At 45.2% G+C, this 27,993-nt stretch overlaps 1 protein-coding gene across 1 annotated transcript; it reads left to right on the top strand.

The window, feature by feature from the left end:
• The first annotated feature begins 681 nt into the window (after nt 1–681).
• LOC125435784 (cystine/glutamate transporter-like) lies at nt 682–27,715 on the top strand. Its single transcript, XM_048502164.1, has 12 exons — nt 682–895; nt 4,613–4,739; nt 6,920–7,035; nt 17,004–17,129; nt 18,356–18,455; nt 20,121–20,165; nt 20,420–20,543; nt 23,835–23,938; nt 24,201–24,297; nt 25,285–25,434; nt 25,867–26,044; nt 27,128–27,715. The coding sequence occupies exons 1-12, from the start codon at nt 682–684 to the stop codon at nt 27,190–27,192; spliced, it is 1,446 nt and encodes a 481-aa protein (XP_048358121.1). The 3' UTR covers nt 27,193–27,715.
• Nucleotides 27,716–27,993: the final 278 nt, after the last annotated feature.

Here is a 27,993-nt window from a genome sequence, read left to right as displayed (position 1 = left end):
AGCAAAGCAGGAAAAGAGTGATAGGAATAGTGAGGTCAAGAATAGCTGGCAGGATACTTCAAATTGGCGGGTGTTAGCATATCCTTTGTAGACAGGAAGGCAGATGTGCTTGAGTTTCAGGGCAGAGACCATTTCCCAGGATCTGGCTATTGTCTTCCAAATGGCTGCAGGGAGGACATACCTGGCTGGACATACCTGCACACAATCATTAGGAGAATCACAATTTCACATGCATTCTTTAAAACTTGTAATGTGTATGGCATCTAAACCCAGAGACTTCTTACTTTTTAATTTGCCAGTTAGCAATAGAACTTCCCCCAATCATCTCTGCTGGACAGATATCTTCAGATATCCTCCTTCAAAACAGTGGTTCTAATGTGGCTGGCTTCTCGACATCATTGGATTTCCCTGCAGATCCCCTGCTTTCCTTTAACAATCCTTTCACTTAGTTGATATCCAATCGTTCAACTGCCTCACTGATATTTCAGTTTAAATATTTGTTTACTTCATGCTCCTGTCATTCCAAAAGCTTCCTGGCCCAACTTTGCCTATTAAGCAAAGAGAAGGGGGGGGGGGGTGTTGCCTCAGAAAAGGACAGAATCAGCATGGGAACTAGAACAGAACACAAGCGGTGATTTGTACACAGACCTCTTGTAGCTCATCGGGAACACAGACTACAGAATGGGACACTGCCGGAAAAAGAACAATGCCTCAGAGGCAAAAGAAGCTGTTTTTCTGCGGAGAAAGATCACTCTCACCCGGGCTATTGCTCTGGCCATCGGCACCATGGTGGGCAGTGGCATCTTTATATCTCCCAAAGGTGTGCTGCAAAACTCTGGCAGTGTGGGAGTCTCCTTAATTGTATGGTTGGCTTGTGGAATCCTTTCTCTCTTTGGTGAGTTGTCGTTTTTGACATTTGTTTGCTTGGCCGGCAGCTATTCCAAGGGGGGAAAATAGACATTTTTCCCATACCCCCAAAGCTATGAAGAGATTACAGAATATTTTTGAGGATATGTCCCCAGGAGGTTCCCTCAAACTGGGGTCCAACAAAGCCTGGGAGGAGATCATTTCAGATTCAGGTCTTGAACTGATGAAGAATGCACAGCTTCTGCAGACTTTCCTGTGATCCCCCTTTGCTACCCAAAAAGTCAGAGGACTTAATGTGGGGACCAGTGGCAGTCACCAAGTTCACTGAGGGAAAGAATGCATATGTGTCTCTTTGGGTCTTCTGTTATTGTTCTGTAATTGTCTTGAGATGCGCTGGCAGCATTTTCTTGGGGCAATACAGGTGCACTAAAGTTGAAAAGGGCCATAAGGAAGGATGAAGAAGATCACTTTTCTGCAAAATTAATGCTTGCTGGACTTGCAGCAAGCATTAATGCTTGCAGACATTCCTCCTGTGCCCTCTTCTAATTCTTTGTCTCACTCGCTTTTCGGTGGATACCTTGTGACTTGGCAGTTCACTACTTTTCTTTGACCCATATCAAATTTCATAGTGTTGCAGGAATAGGGGAAAATCTCCCCTGCCTTGGTTCCTAATCTGTGTCAACATGAACTGCTTCTATCATTGATCTGATGCAGCATACAACATACAGTTAGTCTCAGAGATCGAACAAATTTCCTAATGGGTGGTACAAATACCCCTGAAGCCAGTGCAGCTGATGAAGGACCAGTTGGATATGAGCTCACCACAGCATCCCTTCAAGGACCTGCACAGCTGCATTCTGGACCAGCTGAAGTTTCCAGAGCAGTTTCAAGGGCAACCCCGTGCGGTGTGAGTTACAGTAGTCTTGTCTGGAGGTGACTGTTGCATGGATCACTGTGGCTAGGTCAGGACAAGACAGGCAGGGAGCAAGTAATCTACCTTGGCGAAGATGGAAAAATGCCAGCTTGACCACATTCATGACCTAGGCTGTGCCTCCACAGACAGGTTCCTCTGGAGAAAATAATTGCTTTTGAGGGTGGACTGTATGGCATTGTATGCCACTAAGGTCCTTGTCCTCCACAGGTTCCATCCCCAAATCTCCAGAATTTTTTCAACCTGGATATGGCAATCCTATCCTCCATCCCGCACCAGTGGTCAGGTGGAACCTGCCACCCCTATCTGAAAGCCACACACCCCTACATAGTGTTGGAAGTGAAGGACTTTGCGCTGTATTTTAATTTCAGACTTCAGAGGGGGGCTTAATCAGAAAGTCAGAGAGAAAGAGGGGTCAAGACACTGGGCATCCTTTCTCTACTGTTCTGACGCTATCTTTTTAATGTGTAGATGACTACTCTCAGGGAATCTTCCTTCCTTCCTTCCTTCCTTCCTCCCTCCCTCCCTCCCTCCCTCCCTCCTTTTATCCTCTTTCCACTCCTCTTTTCCATCTTGTGACCATTAGAACAGGATGCAAGTCCTGTATCTCCATCCATCCTAGTTAGTTAGACTATATTAGTGAAGCATAATATAAATGAAGTATATTAGTCTGAATAGGTAAAAAGGTTCTATTTAATTTTTTTCTTGGCACACACAAAGACTAAATGGGCTTGGCTGCACACAACAGCCCTTGTGCACTCTGCTAAGTCACCAGATCCAGAATAGTCCTGACCCATTCAGCTTCTCAGGAGAAGAGACACTCATGCTTCTATCTAGGGTTCATGAAATCGGGGGAAAGACCATACTAGTTGCAACTGACTCAAGGTGACCCTGCCCCCCAGTGGGAAAGACTGAGCAGGGGTGGCCCAGGCTCATGGCTGGGGAGCCTGGTTAGCAGAGCAGGTCTTTACCTCTCCCTGCCTGTCTTCTGCTGTGTGTGTCCTTGACCCTGGTTGCACTGCCACACTCTGCTATGGAGTAGGGAGACCAGAAGAGGTGGCAAGAACCTGGCTGCAGGGGTTGGAGGTGGAAGTGCCTGAGGCCCTGAAACCCCTGTAATCTGTACAGCCTTGACCATATATCAGCCAGATATGGATGATTCACATCCAAGATGGAGACTCACAATCAGAGGTGGGATCCAGCAGGTTCTCACAGGTTCCCAAGAGTAGGTTACTAATTTTTTGTGTGTGCCGAGAGGGGAATACTAATTGGTGATTTTGCCACGTGATTTTTGCCTTAGTTACACCTCTCCTCTCAGCAGTAGCACGCAGAACTTGAAGCAGTCTAGCAGGAGGTGCACCAGGGTGCGTGACAGCCTGCGCCTGTGTGCATTCGTTTCCTGCCCAAGGACCAGCGCAGCGGCTGCGTCCTTGCCACAGCCCTGCCCAGGAATGCCCCACCCCCGGAATGCCCTGTCACGCCCCTGTCGTGCCCCGCCCAGCCCCATTGGTGCTACACCACAGGTTGAATCCCACCCCCATGGGAACCTGTTACGAAAATTTTTGGATCCCACCACTGCTCACAATATTTCTACTAGCAGTAATAGCCGGCAATTATCTCTAATGTCCATATTTTTCTCCATGTTTTGACCAGATATTTAGAGTTTTAGACAAGGCAGTATCATTAGCAATATCTGTTTACCCCTTTTGTTTTTATTTTTGGCATTTTCATTTAATCTTCATAAAAATTAACAAAAGTGCATACATGAATAATTATTATATATGTTCATTAATATTTATATAAAAGGTTTACAAACAAATGTGTATGTTAAGATAAAGACGTGTGTGAAGAGATGTATTGGGGGGAAATGGCGCCTGTGGACAACACCTCAGTGGCGAGCGGCCTCGCCCCCCCCCCCAGCCTCCCTGCAGGCCGGCTCCGAAAGGTGTGCTCCTGGGGACATGGGTGACTGCATGTCCCTATAAGCCATACACCTATGCGTGTGTGTAACATTTGGTCATTACTTGTGGCTCTCAAACATCTGAAGTTCACTTTGTGCGGCTCTTGTTAAGCAAATCTGGCCACCCTTGGACTAGTCCCTAGAGGATCTATCTAGTTCAGGGGCCTGCAAACTATGGCTCTCCAGATATTTATGGACTACAAATCCCATCAGCCCCTGCCAGCATGGCCAATTGGTTGCAGACCCCTGATCTAGTTCTAGCCATGCCAACTCACAAACCAATTCTGTTGAAATCAATCTGCAATCTGCACAGCTGGAAATGGGAACATCGAACACAGAGAGGCTTAACATGAAGACGTATTAATAGAACACACCTTACCAAGACCCCTTCCGCTAGTGGTGTAGTGCCAATGGGGAAAGGGTGTGTGATGCCCCAGGTGTGTGACGCAGCAGGGGCATGGCCGGGGCATGGCAGGGGTGTTCCGTGGGCATTTCAGGATGGGGCGGGGGCGGGCGGTGCTGCTGCAGGGGTGCTGGGCGCACGCATGCCTGGGGCGCAGTTCCCCCTCGCTCCGCCCCTGCCTTCCACACATTCAGAATAATTCACTTTCAACCCACTTTCAATGCACTTTGCAGCTGGATTTTACTGTGCAGAATAGCAAAATCTATTTGCGAACAATTGTGAAAGTGGATTGAAAGTGCATTATTCTGCATGTGCCCAAGAGTTGCATTGGTTAAAAACATACAGCATTTCAAGCTAAAAGAAAATGCTTTGGTTGGAAATGAGGAATTCAGGGACTAAACCTAAAACCAGGCAGGGAAGAGTTGACCTCTGGTGTGTGGCTTTTTTCTAGGCGCCCTGGCCTATGCAGACCTTGGAACCAGCATTACAAAGTCCGGGGGGCATTACATTTACCTCCTGGAAACTCTGGGGCCGCTGCCGGCTTTCTTGCGTTTATGGACTGAGTTTGTGATGATCCGGTAAGGGCCCCTTTATGCACTATTGTTTTTAGATGACGAGATGCCAGGCAGATGGGAGGGAGGCTAAGGGGCGTCCTGTCTCTTTAAATCTCTCAGTGGGGGCATACTCCAGCTGTGTTTTGCAAAGCGGCCCTGGCTTTGCAAAACGCTCTCAAACAAAGGACTGCAGAAAGTTGGAGGAGGAGGAGCGAGAGGGAAAGGAAAAGAAAGGGAGAGATATAGGAAAGGAAGAATAACAGGAGAGGGGGAAATCTCTGGTGAAACAAGGGTGATATACACCTGACATGGTTTGCAAGCTCCACTGTTATGGGGTGGGAGTGATCTCTTAGCTGCACAGATGTCAACTGGAAACATGACCTGCCTCTTCCCCCCAAAGGTAAACAGAATTGTCTGCCATGAAACATCTGGGATTTGCCCACCCTGGAAGAGGATAATATCGCAGCTGGTTCCAGAGGACACCCCCCCCCCGCAACGAGGGGAGGGAGGTGCTAACTCTTGCCTTGCCCCACATCAATGCAAACACAATGCAGACACACACACACAAGCCTCCCCCCCTCCCATATGCACTCACAAAATATCAGAATCTTCCGCTCAAAAGGGGCACTTGTTTGTGGGATTGTGAAGTGGAAAAGTTAACAATTCAGAGAGCAGAAAGTATAAAGGCAGGAATCTTTCAAAACACCCTGGAACCTATGAAGTTTTAAAGGAGTAACTTATTGTATCTCGTAGCATCCTCCCCCAAAGTAATCAAATGGTATTTCTCTATAACCATGTAAAGGTAAAGTTTCCCCTTCAGTCATGTCCAACCCTGGGATACCACTGCAAGCAGTGATTTTACAGGCAAGCCCCTTTTGTGGGGTAGTTTGCCATTGCTTTCCCCGGCTATTCTTTACCCCCTAGCTAGGAGCTAGGTACTCATCTACCAACCAAGAAATGGATGGATGGCTGAGTTGACCATGAGCCAGCTGCCAGGATACCTGACCCACAGGGGGCTCAAACTCCTGACCGTGTGAGTGGCAGTGCAAGCACTTAACCACTACGCCACGCGGCTCCTTCTGTAACATTGTAGACGTATAAAACACATACACATCATCATTTAAAAGCATCTCTTCTCCTTTAAAAGGCTGACAGAGTCAACATAGACTGCTTCTACTCTTCACTGGATATTATGCTATGCTTGCACTAAAGCAATAATTTGCACTGGGATAATTCCCAATACCATGTAGGCAAATCCAGTTCCAAATTATTACTATAATGAAACAGTAGTGCAATATCCTTCAGTGTATATATGTAAGAAGATACTGTCTAGACCAGTGGTTCTCAACCAGTGGGTTGCAACCACTTTGGGGGGCGAACGACACTTTCACAAGGGTCACCGAAGACTCTCTGCATCAGTGTTCTCCATCTGTAAAATGGATAAATGTTAGGGTTGGGGGTCACCACCACATGAGGAACTGTATTAAAGGGTCGCAGCATTAGGAAGGTTGAGAACCACTGGTCTAGACGCAGCTGTGATGTAGGGGCTAGAGTTTCGGAAAACATTCAGAAAGGCCCAGGTTTGAATCTTCACAGTGCTGTGAAGCATAGTTGATTTTTTGGCTAGTCATTCTCTCTCTCTCAATACTACATAAAAGCAAGGAGTTGGTTTGGAAAGGTGAAGCTGAGTGGAGTCCAAAGGGTTAAATTTCCCTCTAGACTTCCCTCATTGCCCTGTGGCAAATCGAAGCTGCACAGGCTTGCATAGTGGAATGTCTGTCTGGGTCCATAACTTACCAGATCTTAACACGTCTTGGGGTCCAGCCTTCCAAAACATTTATACTATAACATTAACAGTAGAGACCTGATGAGTTTTGCAGAGCACTTGAGAGCATTTAAGAAGAAGGGGCATTTCAAGACATTCAACAAAAATCATTCAGTAACAATGGGAGCAAATAATTCATTGTGACTGGCACAGGAGCAGAGTCAGAAAAACAGCGGGAGAAATCTTCTACAAGGACATTCGTAAAGAGGCCTTGGAGGCTGGAATGCTGCCTTCGTTTAGAAATACTGGAGGACTGAATATTAACAGGCATTGATGGAAATAAAACGTAAACAATGGGTGGGGGGAGGTTTGGTAGCCAAAGAAAAGAGAAAGGTTTGCCTCTGATAACCATCTGCAATTTGTGGGTTTTATATTCCAGCCCCGCAAATATGGCTGTGGTATCTTTGGCTTTTGGTCGCTATTTAATTGAGCCTTTCTTTGCCTCATGCCATGCTCCTGACTTGGCTGTGAAGCTCGTCACTGCAACAGGAATCAGTAAGTACCTTTAGCCTCTGTGAGTTTCAGGATATAAGATTTCAAGAGTCAAAGCTCTCTTTATCGGACATCAGCAGGATTTGAGACCTCAGAGTCTTTATATATTCTGTGTTCTTTACAAGCATTCTTTATAACACTCTTCCCCCTGACAGGGATATAAAGACTCAGAGATCTCCGTTCCTACTTGTGTCTTGACAAAAGAAAGCTTACATCCTGAAAATCTTGTTGGTCTCATACCCAATGAAGTAAACAACCTCTACTACTGAATTTGACATATGGAGTTTGAAGGTATCAGAGGGTTGCTCGCCCTAGGATAGTCCTATTCATATTAATAGAGGCTATTGTGGAATTTAAGATCATAATCATTCTGAACATGAAGATACCCCATGCACAACTCTGAGCCCCTTGGCAGAAGGACAGCATTAAAACTTCATAAATCAAACATGAATTTCCACCACTTGGCCAGCTGTGATTTGGTTCGATTTTCTTTTTTCAACTGGAGTCAGTGGGTCAAAGAAAAAAATGTTTTCAACCTACTTTTAAAAGCCAGACAGATTTTTGTTTGTTTCTTTGTTTGATTTATATAAAAAATGTGGTTGAAATTTCAACACATTTATGAGGGAGCAAATCTCAATCAAATCATTGGCCCCTTCTGCACATGCAGAATAATGCACTTTCAACCCACTTTCACAATTGCTTGCAAGTGGATTTTGCTATTTCACACAGTAAAATCCAGCTTCAAAGTGAACATAAGAACATAAGGAAGAGCCTGCTGGATCAGACCAGAGTCCATCCAGTCCTGCACTCTGCTACTCACAGTAACCCACCAAATGCCTTTGGGAGCTCACATGCAGGATGTGAAAGCAATGGCCTTCTGAGGCTGCTGCTCCCAAGCACCTGGTCTGCAAAGGCATTTGCAATCTCAGATCAAGGAGGATCAAGATTGGTAGCCATAGTTTGACTTCTCCTCCACAAGTCTGTCCAAGCCCTTTTTAAAGCTGTCCAGGTTAGTGGCCATCACCACCTCATGTGGCAGCACTTTCCAAACACCAATCATGCGTTGTGTGAAGAAGTGCTTCCTTTTATTAGTCCTAATTCTTCCCCCAGTATTTTCAATGAATGCCCCCTGGTTCTAGTACTGTGAGAAAGAGAGAACAATTTATCTCTGTCAACATTTTCTATCCCATGCATAATTTTATAGACTTCTATCATATCCCCCCCTCAGACGTCTCCTCTCCAATCTAAAGAGTCCCAAATGTTGCAGCCTCTCCTCATAAGGAAGGTGCTCCAATCCCTCAATCATCCTCGTTGCCCTTCTCTGCACTTTTTCTATCTCTTTGATATCCTTTTTGAAATGTGGCGACCAGAACACAGTACTCCAAGTGCAGTCGCACCACTGCTTTGCATATAAGGGCATGACAATCTTTATTATCAGTTTCTTTCCTAATTATCCACAGTATAAAGTTCTTTTTCACAGCTGACATGCATTGAGTTGACATTCCCATGGAACAAGACGCCCAAATCCCTTTCCTGGTCTGTGACTGATAGTACTGACCCCTGGAGCGTGTATGTGAAGTTTGGATTTTTTGCCCCTATGTGCATCACTTTACATTTTGCTACATTGAGCTGCATTTGCCATTTCTTAGTCCACTCACATAATGTATAAAGGTTCGCTTGGAGCTCTCACCACACTATATAATTTGGTATCATCCGCAAACTTGGCCAGTGGCCACCACGCTGTCCACCCCTACTTCCAGGTCATTTATGAATAGGTTAAAGAGCACTGGTCCCAAAACAGATCCTTGGGGGACACCACTCCCTACCTCTCTCCATTGTGAGAACCTCCCATTTACACCCACCCTTTGCTTCCTGTTTCTCAACCAGTTTTTAATCCATAGGTGTAAGGAATTCCATAGAGCAGAAATAAAAGGCTTTTTTTGGTTGAAAGACCGTTTATTCAGACATCTTAGAAAGCTCACGTTGCGCCGCGTGACAGGAATGAAGTTCTCCCATAGAACCATACAGGTTATAAGCTTTTTTCAAGGTGCATCCCTCCAGGTTTCCCTCAGTCCCATTCTCTTGGGAGCAGCATTCTCATCTTTTTTCTGTGTGAGATAAGGGCCTCTACCAGAGTGTGTGCTTCTGGCCCATCGCCCGAGGTCACTGGAATTCCAGTCAAGGCCAAGCGGCTGTGCTGAGAAATCAACACCTGTGAAGCCTTTACCTCCTGCCTCCCCTAAGAGCACCTTCCCCCCTGGTTTGATGGAAGGTACATTGGAAAGCAGAAATGAGGGAGAGCATTCAATGACCCTATATAGAATACCCATTGATTATACCCAGAGATATACTACCACTGAAAGCAGAGTATTATAGTTGATTAAAGCGAGAGTCCGGGATAAGCGTCAATTTCCATAATGCTTGTGGCCATCAATTTACTAGTGTGAGGGGTATCTCCGGAGGAATGCATTATAGTATCCGGGCGGGAGCCTCCTTGAGCAAGCTGGAATGAAAAGACAGGATGGATATTACTTAAAGAGAATTAGGCAAATCTAACCGGGCAGTAACATCGGCTGTCACTTTTATTGATTCTAAAGGTCCCAGGAACTTTGCCCAGTTTTGAGGAATTTATGTCGTCTCACTGAGGTTTTAGGTAGACAAAATGGACCCAAACCCCAATACGCAAAGAGGAAAGAAGTCAGAGTGGTATTTATCCATGCCTGGAACTTTTGGGAAGTCTTGCCTTGTTGCAAAGCAGTCTGAACCGTTTCCACCCCTCAGCCAAGAGATAGAAAATCCATTGCTGGAATTCTGGAGGGATACGAAGCCTCAGCAGTGTAGTTGGGGAGGGCAACTTGGCGAAGGAAGGAGCTGATGAAGACACAATAATTCCAGAAGGGGATTTCACAGTATTACTATGAAACAACTATTGTTGTAGGCATATTCTGTGAAGCGGAATTAGAAATACACCAGTTGTCTTGGTGATGGTTGGGTGTAACAAGCGATAAATACTGTTGAGAGTTCTGTTGGGAACCTTTCCGACTCACATTCACTTTGAAGGCGATGGTAGAGGCGGCAACCCATCAGAGGTGGCCCTAATAAACCAGGAAACTTTCCAGAATTTTTAGAAATGAATTGAGGGCCAGCATGATTGGACGTACCTTGAGGGGGGGAGGGAAGTGTAGGCGATATATATGTTGAATGAACAATTAGTGATTTAGGAGGCGGAGGGAATGGAGGTGCAGAGGATGAAATGGGCTTTGTTTGGAGAATGGGTTTTTTACCACCCACCAGACTGTGTATCCCTTGGCTCTCTGGTAGAGTCCGGTAATAAAATCCATTGAGATAACTTCCCAGAGGACGGAGAGGCAACCCGGAGAGGTTTTAACATTAGTCCATGGGAAGCTTTCCAGATGGTTAACCTCCGCACAAACAGAGCACACCTGCTGATATAAGCCTCTCAATGTCTTTGCGCATGGTAGCGCCACAGAATTAATGGCCCGGAGCTAAATAAGTGTCTTGAGAAAGCCAAAATGTCCAACCCGGCGGGCATCGCGGCAGAGCCGAGAACTTTGCTACGAAGAGCTTGCATTACAACAATCCCAACTTCCAAACACCATTCACCAAAAGCAGCTGAGTCACTATAAAGAAGCCCGGCTCCGAACCCGCCTCCTCGAGTTCCCTTGCGGAAGGGGAGACCAGGCTGGAGCGAGCTGATGGAGGAGGCGGATGTCTGAGATCAGTGGCAGCCAGCCCTAATTTGGGAGGGAGCACGTTAATGCGGGGATGTCTCATAAATAAGCAGCTCCACCCCTCCCGGGAAAATGGCGACAAGCATCCAGCCATGGTTATTGGTTTTTTTCGAGGGAAAAAAATGGACAGTGAAAAGAAAAAGCGGGGGGAAAAAAAAATGCGGCCCAGCGTAGTTGTTTTGCAGACATTCTAGAGGGGTGGAAATGAGGGCAGCCAAGTTCTTGTGATCCGGTAAACCTGGAAGGTGTTTAGCCCCCCCTCAAGCCAGTGGCATAAAGTGGAAAGCGCTACCTTAGTGGCAGCTTAGTCTCTTTTGTATCCCCTACGGTCCAGTTGGAGGTTCTGAGCAGGAGAATTTTTTTGATAAATAAGCACCTGGAACAAACCTACCATCTTTATTTCTCTGCAACAGGGCTCGCCAAAGCGCCTTGTCCGAAGCATCCACGTGAACCCGCGAAGGAAGGTCTGGGTCGAGGTGTTTTAAGACAGGCTTCGGTGAGTAGAAAGCCCGGTTTCCAAAAGCTGGAAGGCTGTTTGACATTCCTGAGACCAAGGGAGGAGGCTCCCGAGGGCTTGGCAGCCTGTGAGTCTTTACCCTTAGATGCATTAAGTGGGGTCTGTGAGTGGAAGGGTTAGTTCCAGCAAATTGGGGGTATAAAATCACGATAAAATTAGCAAATCCTAGGAAGGATTGGAGCTCTTTCCGGTTGGTGAGGGCAGGCCATTTGGAGAACTCGTCAATCGCCATGGAATCCCATTTTAAACCCTCAGATGAGATCCACTGTAGCCCTAAATGGTCTATATGGAGGGATTGATAGAAAACAACACTTAGACAGAAGTTATAGCGAAGAGTTGTTGAGTATTGATGCGGTTGCAATACTTCCCGAACCAAAGCCTCATGTTCCTCCATGGTTTGTGTTATGTCTCAAAGAATCAGGAGTCGGAGGAACAAAACATGGTGCTTTATTTCAAAGCTGCTACTCACACATAGCCTAAAATCACTCTGCAGCTGTGCTCAATATAACACACCTACTGATTACCAATTTCCAGTGCAACAGCTGCAGACTCTTAAAAAAACAATGGCCACAGTACCTCTCACAATCAATACAATACATTTACAGTTTGTGAATAAAATTAAAACATGCGATCTAAAGTACACAGCTATAGCACCTTTATATGAGTAAGTCCTTTAAAACTTCATTAATGGGGGGGCCATGAATGGTCGCGTTGCCCCAACTAACCGAATGGCATAATTAAGTATTCATACTGTCCAAATTTAGTATTAAATGCTGTTAAATGTTCATTAGCCTTCCTTAATCCCTGACTCTAGTAGGCTTCCCTCAAATCCAACAGTAAAATTAGTCCCTTGCCCAATGCATCCTAAAGGGGTCCTTGATTAAGGGAACCAAAGGGTATTTATTGGACATGGAAACAGCATTTAATCCTCATTAATCGGTACAAAGTCTTAAAGACCTGTCCTTTTTCTTTACAAAATACCTGGGACAGGAGCGAAAGCGTCGCATTATGTTTGGTAGCTATACATTATAGAATCCCAGCGAGCAAAGGTTTTATCCTAAGAGGTACGGAGTTCCTTCTCGCCGTTGAGGAGCTCATCTGATAGATTCTACCCTTGGTGGGTTGGTGAGCTGTAATATGATTTTGCAGTCCAGTGTGTAATATGGGGAGGCACAGTGATCGCATTCCCTGTTCTTGAAACACTCTGGCTACAAGTCCTGTGGTAAGCTGGTGGAATGCCTGTGGAATTGAGAAGTCATTGGGATGTGCACAACCCGAAGAAACCAGAGGTTTTGTGTCACATTGGATGGTGGGCTGTCCCAAAATGCATATGCTGTCCACATGGGGGGGGGATCAGTGGAATTCTAGAATCCGTTCTTTCCAAATAATATTTGGTTCATGCCAACAATAACCATGGCATGCCCAGGACAATGGAATGTTTGGCCACTGGAGCAAGTATAAAACTAATCTTCTCCCAATGGTCAGGCACTTGAAAGAAGGACAGAGTTGCGTTTTTGAATCGAGAGGCAGACCCCTAGGCTCCGAGTGAACTACCCGTCCATTTATTGTGAAGCGGTATGAGCTTTGCTAGAACTTCGGTCTAAGCAGACTCTTCAACCACCCAGGGCGCATTAAGCAATGGGAGCAGCCAGAATCACTGGCGAGGCTGAGAGCTAGAGAGCTCGATGTAGCAGCAGGGGTTGGCCAAGAGCAGCGAACAGTAATGGAAACTGCCTTCACTCACCCGCATCTGGAGTAGGATCCCACATCCATGGGTGCTGATGAGAGGCAAATCGCCCACTTCCCCTCCCACTGAGGATCACCTTGATGGCACAGCTTTTAGAGCGAGCCCGTTGGAGGGAGGACGGATCTCCAGTAGTGGCTTGGCAGAAGTGCGTGGGGTGAGGCGGTGGACTTCTGTTTTTGGGCAGTTGGCAGCCAGATGGCCTGGTCCTCCCTTAATGGAGGCACAATCCCAAGCGTCGGCGGCGTTGAGGAGGTGGTTTCGGTAGAGCCGGCTGGGCTTGACTGCGGAGTGCCAGAGGTAATTAAGTAGTAAGCGGGTTTAGAGTGGGCCTTGAATGGCAGTAATCCAAGCGGAGCATGCCAGAGATCCCAATTCGATCCATTCAGCGATAGTCGTATTCGGGATACGGATAGAAACACACCGTTTCGAGAAGTTTGATGTCAATGGCAAAATGAAGTATTCACATTTCATCGCGTTCAGGCCCACTCAGGAGGAAGTCCGGGCAGCAGCCGCCGCGAATTCCGCGAACAAATTCGGCAAAGAGAATCACGGTTGCCCTGCTGAATAGAATTTTATGGATGCGGATGGCTTCATTTTCCAGCGTCAGGATCTTGGAAGGCCAGAGCCCGTAAGGCTTGAAGAAATGCAACCACTTTAATGCGAGTATCATCCAGCTTGCAGCTCAAAAGAGGAGTGCTAAAACCAGTCAGCAGCCACCCCATCCAGGACAGACCCGATGTCCCGGTATTTTCTCCACCCGTTCAGATGCGATATAAGTCGTCATACTCCCTCCATATGTGCATCCCGAGTTTACCCAGAATGAAGTAGGGAAGTTTAGAAGCGGTCCGGTCGGAAGCGAACGGGCAGGGATCGGGAGGGCCTGTAGTATCCCCTCTCCATGGCCCTTGGAGCCAGCTGGGAACTACTTGATTTCTTGTGGGTTGGCGAAGTGAATGGGAAAAGGCAGAATCGGTGGAGGCACGGGGCCTAAGCCGTAGCCCTCTTTGGCTCTGGGACCCAGGACAGGGGTGACGGAATCTTGTGAGTAGCAGGACCTTTGGTGGCGCTCGATAGGAGGGCATTGGTGTTAGGCGCTTGGGTGAAGGCGTGGGGTACACCAACTTCGGGCATCCTATCCAGCTGTTTCTTCGCTCCACCTGTTCCAAGACAGCTAATTCCCTCTCCTTGCGAGTCAAAGACATCTTGATGCGCATGCAAAGGCCGCTTTCGGTCCAATTTGGCTAATTAGATCTGCGTTGCATAGCTGCAGTTAGATTCACTTTGCGTTGGGATGGCTTTAATGCTCTTGGCGCTTGACGCTTCAGAGTCCCACTTCTAGAGTGTTCCCAAGGACCTTATCATGGATCGATAAATCCTGCATATATTGCCGTTACCTTAACGCTAGTCTTTAGCTTTCCTCGGGTCCAGTTCGAGGTTGGATGTCTTTGCGCTTGTTGATTCAATACGGCGTCTCTCTTTTGCAGGTTCTCACGCATCTTTTTGCAGCTGTTCTCGTTCCTCCTCCCATAGCTAGCAGACATGTTCCGCGGCCCATTGCAACTGGGCATCTTACGCAGTCGCGTGGAATTACCACTTCCCTCGTTCCAGATTTTTTCTTTGGGCCGGGATGGGAAACAAATCGGATGGGGAGTCAGACTTTCTTGGATTCCTCCTCATCGGAGAGCAGCGCCTCAGTCCACCCGGCGGCTCCGCGAAGCCCTCTTAGTATTTCAACTGCCTACGTCCGGGATCTGAAGGGCCCGGTTGGGAGCCGCCCGAAACCCTCCCAATCCCGATCGCTAAAGTCCCGGTATCAACTGCGGTCTTGGGCCGAGCCCGGTGCTATGCCACTGTGGATTCTTGGGGCATCATCGAAATAAAGGTCAAGGAACCGTTCAATCGACTCCTGGAATTGCCGCATGAAAGGTGGTCAGACCCATCTCCTCGAGACAGGTTGCATCTGAGGTTTGTAATCCACACGAAAGCGGTTGAGAATCCGATCACACAGGCGCCACGATCCATGGAGCAAGCCCCAAGCGATCATGCAACTCCGCATGATCTTTTCCGTCCCTCATCCCAACGAAGTAGAGGAAGACTCGTGTCGGCCGGGCGGAGGGATTTTACCAGCGAGACCCACGTTCTCCTTCTGGTTCTTCCAAGTCAGAGGAAGGGAAGGTTAGACCCTCTATGGGGGCGTGCCTTCCACAGTTTCAGGAATATTCAACCTCTGCATGCCGGAACACCAGAGGTCCACTGATATTTAGAAGTAAAATGAAGATGGATTCCTGTCACAATGTAAGGAATTCCATAGAGCAGAAATAAAAGGCTTTTTTTGGTTGAAAGACCGTTTATTCAGACATCTTAGAAAGCTCACGTACACGCCGTGACAGGAATGAAGTCTCCCGCCAGAACCACAGGTTATAAGCTTTTCCGTCCCATCCCCCTCCAGGTTTCCTCAGTCCCATTCTCATGGGAACGGCATTCTCATCTTTTTCTGTGAGATAAGGCCTCTACCAGAGTAATAGCCGCCGCTTCTGGCCCATCGCCCGAGTCCTGGAATTCAGTCAAGGCCAAGCGGCTGTGCTGAGAATCAACACCATTGAAACCTTTACAATAGGAGGACCTCCCCTCATATTCCTTGATTGCTGAGTTTTCTCAATAGACTCTGGTGAGGAACTTTGTCAAACTTTGTCTGGGCACCGCCCAGAGCCCTTCGGGGGAGGGGCAGTATATAGATTTAATAATAAATAAATAATAAATAAAAGCCTTTTGGAAATCCAAGCAGACAATGTCCACTGGTTCTCCCTTATCCACATGGCCATTTACACCCTCAAAGAACTCTAGTAAGTTTGTAAGACAGAACTTGCCTCTGCAAAAGCCATGCTGACTCTTCCTCAGCAGGTCTTGCTTTTCTACATATTTTATAATTTTATCTTCAATGATAGATTCTACTAATTTACCAGGAAAATATGTCAAACTGACTGGCCTGCAATTTCCTGGGTCCCCCTAGATCCTTTCTTAAAGATTGGTGTGACATTGGCCATCTTCCAGTCTTCAGGGATGGAGGCTGATTTCAGGGATGAGTTGCATATTAAAGTGAGAATTTCAGCAATTTCATGCTTGAGCTCTTTAAGAACTCTTGGGTGAATGCAATCTGGGCCAGGGGATTTGGTAGTATTTAGTTTATCAATGGCTGCCAGAACTTCTTCCTTGTCTACCACTATCTTTTTCTAGTTCAGGGGTAGGGAACCTGCGGCTCTCCAGATGATCAGGAACTACAATTCCCATCAGCCCCTTCCAGCATGGCCAATTGGCCATGCTGACAGAGGCTGATGGGAATTGTAGTTCCTGAACATCTGGAGAAGCCGCAGGTTCCCTATTCCTGTTCTAGTTCCTCGGATTTGCCTCCTAAGAAGCTTGGTTCAGGTGGAGGAACTTTCCTCACCTCCTCTTGGGTGAAGTGCATTGAAAGTGGGTTGAAAGTGCATTATTCTTCATGTGTGAAAGGGACCATTGAGATACGACTGACAAAATATGATTTTAAAAAGTCTTTGTTATTTTCAGAAGGGCAAAGAAAGTCATACTCATTGTGGGATTAATGCATGCTGAGGATGTAAACTATGCCAAGTTTAAGGGCCTCAGTGGCATTACCACAGGTGGTAATGGAGTATGTGGTTTTTTAAAATTATTTAGAGGCCTTCATAATCTGAAGCCCCAAACTAAAAGTCTAAGCCTCCATACCCTGTAGTTGGGTGTCCAGAGGAACTGGTTGGCCAGTGTGTGAGACAGGATTCCTGACAAGATAGACCACTGGTCTGATCCAGCAGGGCTTGTCTTATGTTCTTAATTGACTTAGGTTGTACATAAATACAACTCTGGCCAGTTGTCCTGTAACCAAAGCAACAACAGCCGCTCCTAACCCTGTCCTGGTTAACTTTGGTCTCTTTCCTTCCAGCCCTAGTAATAGTTCTGAATTGCTGGAGCGTGAGCTGGTCTGCAAACATACAAACAGCACTCACAGCCCTCAAGATGGCCACCTTAGGCTTGATCATCGTTCCTGGGATGATGGCTCTCAGCAACGGTAAGACAGCTGAAGTGGGAAGGGAACCTGCCGAAACGGCCTTGGGTCAGGACATGACAGGGCCAATCTAGCTCAGTACCAACCGGCTGCAGCACTCCAGGGGTCCTGCAAGGGAGAACACCCCACCCCACCCCCATTTAACTGGAGGAGCCAATTAGCATGTTCTGCAGATGGAGACTCTGCTTTTTAAAAGCATGTGGCTACACCAATGAGCAACTGTCCCTCCCTGAAAAAAAGAACAGGGGTAGATGCTAGCCCATGGCCAAGAGGAAGCCTGGAAAGCAGGACATTAAGGGGGCACATGATAACTCTCTTTAGGTATCTGAAGGGCTGTCACTCAGAGGAGGGCAAGGAGCTGTTCCTGTTGGCAGCAGAGAATAGGACTCACCAGGATGGGTTTAAATTACAGGCAGAAAGGTTCCGACTGGATATTAGAAAGCAATTTTACAGTGAGAGTTGTGCAACTGTGGCATCGGCTCCCTAGGGAGCAGCTGGACAAAGGCGCTTTCTGCATAAATTCGCAAAACATTTTGAATATGTTTGTAAAACATTTTCAGACCCCCTTTTTCAGTAACCCCCTGCCAATGATTCCTTTGATTCCTCCCTTTTTTGCTTTCTCCATTTTCTCTGCCTTTTTGTTCAATAATGTTGCATCTCTGCTCCACAGAGGAGTGCTGCCATTCCCTGCCCCTTCTGCAGTCCATCCTTCAGTGATTAGCCCGCCTACCCCCAAAAAAGAAACCTGCAGGAAAAACAGGCAAGGGGTGAGCTGAGGAAATGCTTCCATTGAGGATGTGCAGGGAAGCAGAACGGCTTGGGATACATCTTAAAGGGACCATCTGGGCAAACAAAGCTGTATTGAAAACATTTTCAACTCAGGAATCGTTTTAAATGGTCATTTATTTGAAACTTTTGAGACTGCAAATAAAACGTTTTGGGGTAAAAACAATGCGGAATTCCATGGAGGAAATGTTTTATTTCCTGCCTCAAAATATTTTCAAGTTGTCTGTGAAGAAAGGACCAAACACTTGTCTGGGATGCTGTAGGCTGATTGAGCACTGAGCAGGGTTTGGACTAGATGGCCTGCGTGATTTTCATCTGTTCAGCCACTGTTAAAGCTACAGCACCTATGTCGGGAAGCAAAAAAACAAGTAACCCTTTGTAATGCTGTCACCTTAATTTGAAATTCACTTTAATCTATCATTTCTTGATCTGCTCTCTCTCAGGTCATTATGAAAACTTCCAGGAAAGTTTTGACACAAGTACACTGATGTTGGACAAGCTACCTCTCGCTTTTTATTCTGGCATGTTTGCCTATGGAGGTTGGTAAGTTGCCAAGTTGGGCATGGCACTGGGTGGAATCCAGATTAAGATTAATAAAAGGCGCTTCGGCCAACAAAATGGAACTTGGCTGGCTCTCCAAGTGTCTAGAGCAGTGATTCCCAACCAGGGTTCCGTGGTACCCTGGGGTGCCATGAGCATGTCCCAGGGGTACTGTGGCAATGCTACCAGCCCCCCCTCACTTTTGCGGTGTCTTCCACCGGTGCCAGCAAGGACATGGAGCTGGCCCAGGGGGCAGGGCCTGCCACAAGGTCAGCAACCACCTCCCGCCCCACAGTTCTTCCCTTCACCCTGGGAGGAGAAGGTGGGAGGCAGGAGTGGCAAGCAGGGGCACTGGGAGGAGAAGGTGGGGGTGGCAGGGGTACCATGAGATATGAAGAGTGAGGTAAAGGGTACCGTGACGTCGAAAATGTTGGGAAACACTGGTCTAGAGTGTACCACTGATCAGAGTTGGCCCCACCCACCAGCATGGTGCAGTGGTTAAAAGCAGTGGACTCTAATTGGGAGAACTGGGTTCGATTCCCCACTCCTCAACATGAGTGGTAGACTCTTATCTGGTGAACTGAATTTTCTTCCCTACTCCTACACATAAAGCCAGCTGGGTGACCTTAGGCTAGTCACATTTCCCTCTAAACTCTCTCAGCCCCACCTATTTCACAAGGCGTCTGTTGTGGAGGAAGAAGTTTGCAAGTCACTTTGAGACTCCTTGTAGGAGAGAAAGCCAGGATATAAATCCAAACTCTTCATCATGCTGCAACTTTCTGCAGGGAACAGGGCTGGATCCAACTGGAAGATAATAAAGAGTTTGATAGATGTCTCAGATCAAACTAGAGTCCAGGAGGTGGGGTGTTTCTCTAGTAGCCAGTATGGTGTAGCAGTTAAGTGTGGTGGACTCTAATCTGGAGCATCAGTTTCAATTCCCCAATCCTCCACATGAAGTCTGCTGGGTGACTTTGGGCCAGTCACAGTTCTCTCAGAATTCTCTCAGCTCCACTTGCCTCCAAGGTGCCTGTTGTGGGGAGCGGGAAAGTAAAGTGATTGTAATCCACTTGGAGCCTTGTTATGGTAGAGAAAAAAGGGTTATAGGAACAACTCTTCTTCCTCTAGTATTTCGATCCCTATGTTCATTCCCATTCCTTTAGACCCACCCTAATCTCTCATAGGTGGTAGCTGAATGAGTGGTGTGGATACAAGCACCTACTCTTAAGGAACTATCAGTGGTATCTTAATCCACTGGAGTCAGTGGGCTTAGAAAGAGGCTACTCTGCTTATGATGGAGCCGCCTTGTAAAACAATTTTCCATTCTACCACCAATGGAAGTCATCATTCTACACCACAGAAACTAGCTGTCCAAGATTTCCCAAGAACGCTCCTTCGTGCCATTACTCACTGCTAACATCTGTTGATTATACTACTGTTAAAGGCCCATCTGAAGATAAAGCATTTTGGCAGCCCTGCTGCAGATCAAAACATTATATTCTGAAGGATTTGTTTTGCTTGCTAGTGGGCTATTTCCTTTATGGAAAAATCTCTGCAACCGGTGCTGGTGAGCTGTTAGGCAATATATCAAACTGAGACCCTCTCAGAAGAAAGTAATGTTGGACTGTTGACCTTGTGACTTCAAAGCTGTTCATTTTTTTCCCCTTCCAGGTTCTATGTAAACTTTGTAACAGAGGAAATTGTAAATCCTAAACGGTAAGGAAACAACAGAGTTTCTTTTCTGGCACATAGAGAAAAAAAAAGAACATGGTTTCACCTGCCTGCTGAGTCCCTTTGTGAAACACTACAATAGTTCATAGTGAAATTCTTGAAACTTTATTTTCCCCATTTTACAAGGGGTAGCTTCTGTATTAATGAGGGAGGAAATTCCTGCAGGCTAAATGAAAATGTGCATTTACAATCAGGAGCCAGGTGACAGTGAATAAAGACAAGCTCTTCTTCTTCTTCAGGAATATCCCGCTGAGTATTACAGTGTCTCTAATTGTTGTCACAGTATGTTACATCCTGACAAATGTGTCTTACTATGCAGTCCTGACACCCCAAGAAATTCTCAGCTCCGAAGCAGTAGCTGTGGTAAGTTCTTTTGGGGATTATATTTTCAGAGCAGTATTACAGGGTAAGGAAAAACAAAGGAGGGGAGTCTTCCTACAAGGACAGTTGGAAAAGATCACAAGCTTAATTAAAGAAAAGAACAGATTGTAAATTTTGTTGCCTTGGGCAGACATCTGTTTCCCTGTGCGGCAAAAAGGAAGAGAAGTAGACTTCTCTGCACAACAGTCAGTTGCGAACTTCCAAATGAAAACAAACAAACAGAGATGGCTGCATGCTATTTGTAGAATGTTGGATAGTTGTAAGGGGATGTTATCTTTGTGATTGAGATGCATTTCCAATTCAATGTAACTGCTTAAGACAACAAATCAATGCTGCTAGAAAGATATATGTAACCAGCCTGCTACATGTACCCTCTGCCATCTGTGCATTGTTTCCTTGATCTTTATGGCTTCACATGCTTTGTAGACAACTAGGCTTCCCCTAATTCCTTTGTCTCATGCAAAAAGAATTACATCCGTTATCTCATGGGACAGGAAGTCAGGTGGCTCTCTCTTGCTATCTGCTGCTGACCTTGGGGCGCCTCAACTCCAAAGACTGTTTTTCACAAACTCTTGGGAAAATGGGAGGGGGCTTCTAGCAGGGAATAAAGGCGACTGTGAATACCAGTTTGATACCTCATCAGTAAATGCTACTGATCAGTACTTCAGAGTCTGTTTATTCGCTTAAGGTTCTGAGACCTAACAATCATCTCACTTTATAAAACTATTCTATTGAACATGTGAAGCTGTCCTGTATTGAGTCAGATCATTGTCCAATTAAGCCAAAGCTTGTCTGCTTTGGATAGAATGGAGGCATGATTCAGTAGCCATCTGTTTTGCAAGCAGACGGTTCCAGGTTCAATCCCTGGTATCTCCATTTTAAAAAATCAGATGATGTCCAAGAGCCCATCTGGGAAGGAGGAGGTGAATCTGACTGTGAGAGCAGTGCACGGCTGCTTGGCAGATTTCCTCTCCCCAGGGCACTAACCCTAGTGGAGGAGTGATCTCACCAGGGTGCGGCCACCACCCCTCTGCCTCCAATGCTAGAACACGGTGCTGAATGCCAGCAGGTCACAATTAGAACTTAAGCTAGCCTTTTGGCTGGCGTAAGTCCACTGTGACCCATAGAGGCTCCTCAGTGACAGGGATGCTGTTTGACTTTTCCAGCCTCCCCATGGCACCAGGAAGCCTTTTTGGGGCCAGTGACCAGACACCTGGCTAATGAATGGGGCTGCCCGACTTCTGCCTGACGTTCTGGAGATCTGCTGCCCATCCAATCAGACAGCTTTTGCCTTGGTAGACCAGTGGTCTGTATAAAGCAGTTTCATGTATGACCAGCACCAGGATCTCTACCAGAGGTCTTCATCAACCTTTCACCTTGAATTGCCAGGGATTAAACCTGAGCTAAACAACAGATAAGCAGCAAGGATAACAAGCCGCAGAAACAATATTGAAACCGTGTAAAGACTAAACAAGATAGCATGTATAAGCCAATTTGTGCAATTAACTTGAACACTTTGGAGTGTTCAATTGCTCTTGTATTAAAGATTATTGAATTAAATTGTATATCTTATTACTCATTACATTTATGCAATAGTTAAATATTACAACTGAATTTTATTTGCAAAATGGACATTTAGCATAACCAATACAGCAGAAATTTGTATTTGTTTAACACACCAAATCAACACGCTTATCATTCAAGACAATTATAGTTTAATCATAACAAACACAAAGTCTGCTCAGAATTCAAAAGTGAATAGGGACAGGTATATGTCTCCAATGCATGGAACTATAACAAACATGAACATAAACAGATTCCCAGAAGTTTCAAGCCCTAAAGGATTTTCTTCATATGTGTACTTCTAATTTTTTTCTACTTTGAGGGAGATATCTTTTAAGGGATAGGTCAAATTCTTGTGGCAACACCTAAGTCAATCTAAAAATATGCAGGACCAGTTAAAGACCAGTTAAAAAGGGGAACCTCCAGCAAACCTCAAGGAAATAAGCCCGTCCTCTGGTAGCCACAATCTCCTATGTGAAAATATGGTCCAGGAACACCCGATACCATAAAGGTCTTCTATGGTATCCCTTGTTTTGCTTAAACTGCCATCTGGGGCACGTGTAAGCAATTTATTGCAAGGTGTAGGACTAAATCTTCTTAAAGGGAACCCATTAATTCACATTAAAACAAACAAGTGTAATCCGTACTGGCATTCAATCCTGATGGAGATAATACCGGTATTCTGAATTTGAAGATAAAACTGGCTGCATGCTATGATAGCAAATGCTGAATGTCCAGTTATATCTATTAGATTTAGGAGTCCAAAGTACGAGGAATCTAAGGTCATTTTCAGAATGGCGACGGTTCACAAAATATTCCACCATAGATGTATCCATGATTCGGTTCTTGGTATGAGATCTTTGCTCACAAATCTTCAGCTAAATGGACCTAGAACTCATTTCTGTGTATACCCTTTTCACAAGACCATAAAGTATATTGATTTTTGGTGTTGCAGTTACTGAAGTGCTCCAGCAGGTAAATAAAAACCTAAGGAGGGATGTGTAAATGTCTTAGTTACTATGGCCAATTTGCACACTGAGCAGTTTGATCACTTGTAATGTCCTTGAATATTATATTCAACGGGTACAGCTTGTTGTGTATCTGTATGCACCAGAAAATCCCTGATGGAGCATGTTCTCGTTAAGCCAAAAATAGGGTTGTCATTGTATCCTGGGATGTTTATAATTGTATGCAAATGTTTGTTGCATATGATTTTCTTAATGTCCTTGGATAAAGGGGTGTGCTCCATAACTTCTTAGATTTATCCTCCAATCAACTGGACCTAGTGACTTTGCTAACCTTTTTTCTAGCATTGTGTAGTATTTGCTCTGAATAGCCCCTGTTCCTAAATTGCTGTATTTGTTATGACATATGTCCATTTTGCCAGTAAAATTACATGGTGGTTGTGATATTTAATTATTGTATAAATGTAATAATAAGATACACAATTTCATTCAATAATCTTGAATACAATATAACACCAAAAAGCGTTCAACTTAATTTTGCCCAAATTGGCTTTACCCACGCTGTCTTGTGTAGCCTCTATGTGTTTTTGTTATTGTTTTAGGGATTAAACCTGGGCATGTAAACTCTGCACTCTGCCACTGATCGTTGATGCCTTTAGCAGTCATTTCCTCTTCCAAACAAAGGCACAGAAGTAGGTACAGATGTGAAAAGCATTTGGCTGACAAGGTTTTCTTGGTCTTCTAGAGCTTTGCTGATAAAGTTTTCAAGAGCATCTCCTCTGTGCTTCCCATCCTTGTAGCTTTGTCCTGTTTTGGTGCTCTGAATGGAGGGATCTTTGCCGCTTCAAGGTAAAGCCTTGTTCTTTTCGAATAATCTTGTCTGCGTTATCAGAAATCACCTGTGTGGTTTGCAATGCACTGTCTATTCAGGTTGCTTCCACCTCTTGTAGGGTTTGTGTGTGTTTAAAGGTAGTCAACTATATTGGAAAAATATTATGCACAAAAAAGTTATGTCTCAAGTGGGGTCGAAACATGAGTTACAAAATCTTGATTTGTGGCTGTCACTTCAAACTGGCCACAACCTACCTTTAAAGTGGGTTTGCTTTTACAGGATGTTGTTTGCTGCTGCAAGGGAAGGTCAGTGGCCAGCTCTTTTCTCAATGATCCACATTCAAAGACACACTCCCCTGCCCGCCCTGCTATTAATGGTAAGAACAATGAAAGGTTTAGAACAATTTGGGAATGAGTTTGCCTTCTTCCCCATTGCAAAATGATCAAGCAGGGTATTGGAATTGAGTATATGTTTTTCTTGTAAATCATCCTCTCAGAATAAGCAAACCCTTCTTATATGTCTTCACAAGGCCTGGTTTGCATTCTTGCAGTTAAATGGCAATGGCCCTTTAATATTTGGAGCGTGTTGTATGCAAAACTGCCTTCTACTGAGTCAATTATTGGTTCATCTTGCACCAGTTACATTGGCTGGCAGCATCTGTCCAGAGTCTCAGACAGAGAAAGGTCCTTTCCATCCAGTGGCGTCAACGGTTCAGATAAGGTCTTGGGCCTAGTTGACAGACTCAACACAGGGGACCCCCAAAAGCTGGCTGCGCCTAGACACTCTATCTGGTACTGTGAGATTTACTTCTGAGAAAGTGTATGCATAGAATCGGGTTGTAAGATCTCTCCATCGGGCTGGAGAAGTTATGGTTGGATGAGACAAGTTTGCTAATGTTCATTTGCTGTTTTGCATTATCATCTAAAATTAATCCCATAAAATCAGAATCCAAAATTATTTGTGTGCACAATTTCCACCACTTGTTACTGGAGTTTAGTAACTGGAGCTAGCAGAGATTGAGGCTGGGATTTTCTGCAGTCAAAGAATCTGCTCTACCGTTGAGCCACAACCCCTTCCCCAATAGTTTAGAGCATCCACATAATCTTTGGTTTCTACAGTAACCTATCCAAGTTGTCCATAATGTCTATAGATACACTTGATTGATATACCCACCCAGTAGTGAACACAAGCTGGAATCTGTCCTGGCAAAAGGAGGGCAACTATGAATTTGCTTCCCCAACTTGATGTAATTTGAATTGTCCCCCACCACAACAGAAACCCAGAGAACAGAAGAGGTAAGAGCACGAAAAAATGGTTTCAGGTTCTGCTAATTTTTTCACACTATTGTCTTTCTGTATGCCAGTTGCCACTGATCTACTTGATGGTATTCATTGGTGACATCTTTGGTCTGCTGACTTTCTACAGTTTCGCACGTTGGTTCTTCATAGGACTGACTACACTAGGGCTCATGGTACATCGTTATCGTCATCCAGAACTGCCGAGACCCTTTAAGGTAACAAGACTGCAGTGCTGTGCACATTTACCCAGAAGCAAGGCTCATCATTGGGGCTTACTTCTTAGTAAATATGAATAGAATTGAACTACCAAAGGATCAAGCCTGAAGGTACCTAACACAAGGAAAGGCAGAGCTATGCTGTCATTTCTCTAACAAAAGAGATGTACACAACAAGAGAACCTCAGGACCCAAAAATAAGCATGATATATAAGGCTTAACATTCACTTCTTGTCTTGACAGTTTAACGGGGAGCAGCGGAATGGCACCACTGGTATATTTCTGCATTTGTAGCTGAGAAAAACAGAAATGACTATAATATACTCAGTACCAGTGACTACAGAGCACATTTTGCAAACCTATTGGTAGTTCTGAGAACTGTAACCTTTAGCCAGACCTTTGATGGCAAGTTCTGATTGCTCTTTCTTTTAGGTGCCGCTGGTCTTCCCACTGGTATTCACCATATCTTGTTTCTTCATCGTGGTGACATCGCTGTATTCAGATCCTGTGAACACTGGCATTAGTTGTGCTGTCACTCTGTCTGGCTTGCCTATCTACTATCTGGTGGTTCAGAAAACTAGAATACCAGGCTGCTGCACATCAAAGTTCAGTAAGTATGGCATCAAGTAGAATGGCTCAAAGCCCTTAAAGGTCAACATTCGCTTTATTCAGAGGTGATTTCATTTGATAAGAAGTACACTTACAGCTTTCTGGTATTTGTGATACATGGAAGGGGGTCAAGGCATCCACTAGGAGTTGTCTCTCCCCCACTTTTATTTTTTTCTAAGTCTAGTATGGCAAATATTGGTGTTCACACAACAGGTAGCACCCGACATGAAGTTGCCTTGGTAGTAAATCTGGCCATTGGTCCATCTGGCTTAATATTGTTTATTTTGACTGCAGTGGTCCTGCCAAGGTCTTGGGCAGAGAAAGATCTTTCACAATACTTACTGGTCGAGAATTAAAATACCAGGAACTGAACATGGAGCCTTCTGCACACAAAGTATGTGTGGTAGATCTGAGCTATAACCCTTCACCTTTATTGATGTTCAGCTAAGGACATTCACCTGTGAAGCTTCCCACTGACATTCAGCCACTCTCTGCTTGCTAATGCTCACACAACATGACCAGGACTCCACTGTAATGGACTTGGCTGAGTATAGCCTCCTCATACATATGTGAAGGCCAAGAAAGCAGTGTGCATACATGGTAAAGTTCTAGCCAGGCACCCGGGGGAAGGGAGGACATATAATTCACCTGTGGGTTTTCCAGGCTGTATGGCTGTGGTCTGGTAGTTTTTGTTCCAGACATTTCACCCGCAACTATGGCTGGTGAAACTTTAAGAGCAAATGCTACCAGACCATGGCCAAATAGGCCAGAAAACACACAACAGCCAGTTGATTCTGCCTGTGAAAGCCTTCGACAATTCTTCACAGAGGTCTGCAAACATTGGGAGAAAAGCATGTAAAGAAACACATCAAACATTACAAAAATTTGTTTGCAAAGACTTGAGTAGGCCGGTGGCAATCACCTGAACAGCAGACATACACTGGAACACGCTCCGTACACTGGAACACACAAGCCTACGTGTTATATGAAACAACCTATTGCCGTGTAAGTGACCTCTTCTTCCTGTTTTTGTTGAAGGAAAGACACTTAGAGGTTGTTATTGTTATTTCCTTCTTTGATTTAGACTCCATGACAGCAAAACTGCAAATCCTGATGAGAGTGGCATTCCAGGAAGTCCGGACTTACTGAAGGAATTACCTGGTCAGATGCACCATCTTCAAGACCCCTTCATATACCGTCTTTGATTGAAGGCAAACATTGCCTCACACTCCAGTTTACATCAGGCAAACCCAGAGAACCCTCAGATAAATCATGTTTCTCACCACTTAGCCTGAATATTTGTACAGAAAATGTGAAGGGCCATTGTCTGCTACCCTTCAACGAGGATGCCTTGGTTTTTGCTTAGACAGTAGTACATGGAGCAATGAGAGCAGGCAAAACAGGCAACATCAATGATACATTAGCTCAGAAGACTCCTTGCCTTTTGTTATGGGAGTTGATTTTTAAATTTTTATTCGCAGTGAAAGAGCAAGCTTGGTGCATCAGATTTTAGTTATGAAAAATATTCTGTGCCCTAGTTAATAAAGTGTTTATACAAGTTAAGTGTTTTCTGTAGACAGGCACACAACACAAGACAGACAGTTCTTGAACTGGGGGAAATGAAAAAAAAAACCCTCTTTGCAATAAATGTCAATACTGCTTATACTATGAACCAGATCACTGTGTGTTACTACTTGGAATCCCTTTCCCTAGTACATGTATAAAAAGTATTTGTAGGAATAGTGTATACATTTTAGCTCTTTTTTAACAGCTAAACACATGCCCATCGGACCTCGCCCCCCCCCACCTCATCCATATTCTGCCTCTAAAAGCTAAAAGTGATAGACAAGTGACACTGAAAAATGTTGTTGAATGTTTTGTACTCTATTCCAGGATCTGCTAAACAGGTATAAATCAAATCTTACACTGCAGTAGCCCAGAATGCATGAG

This window comes from Sphaerodactylus townsendi, linkage group LG06 (genome assembly GCF_021028975.2).
Source record: "Sphaerodactylus townsendi isolate TG3544 linkage group LG06, MPM_Stown_v2.3, whole genome shotgun sequence".
In the NCBI taxonomy this organism is placed as follows: domain Eukaryota; kingdom Metazoa; phylum Chordata; class Lepidosauria; order Squamata; family Sphaerodactylidae; genus Sphaerodactylus; species Sphaerodactylus townsendi.
The sequence above is the reverse complement of the archived record's forward strand: the minus strand, read 5'-3'. Positions and strand labels throughout refer to the sequence as shown.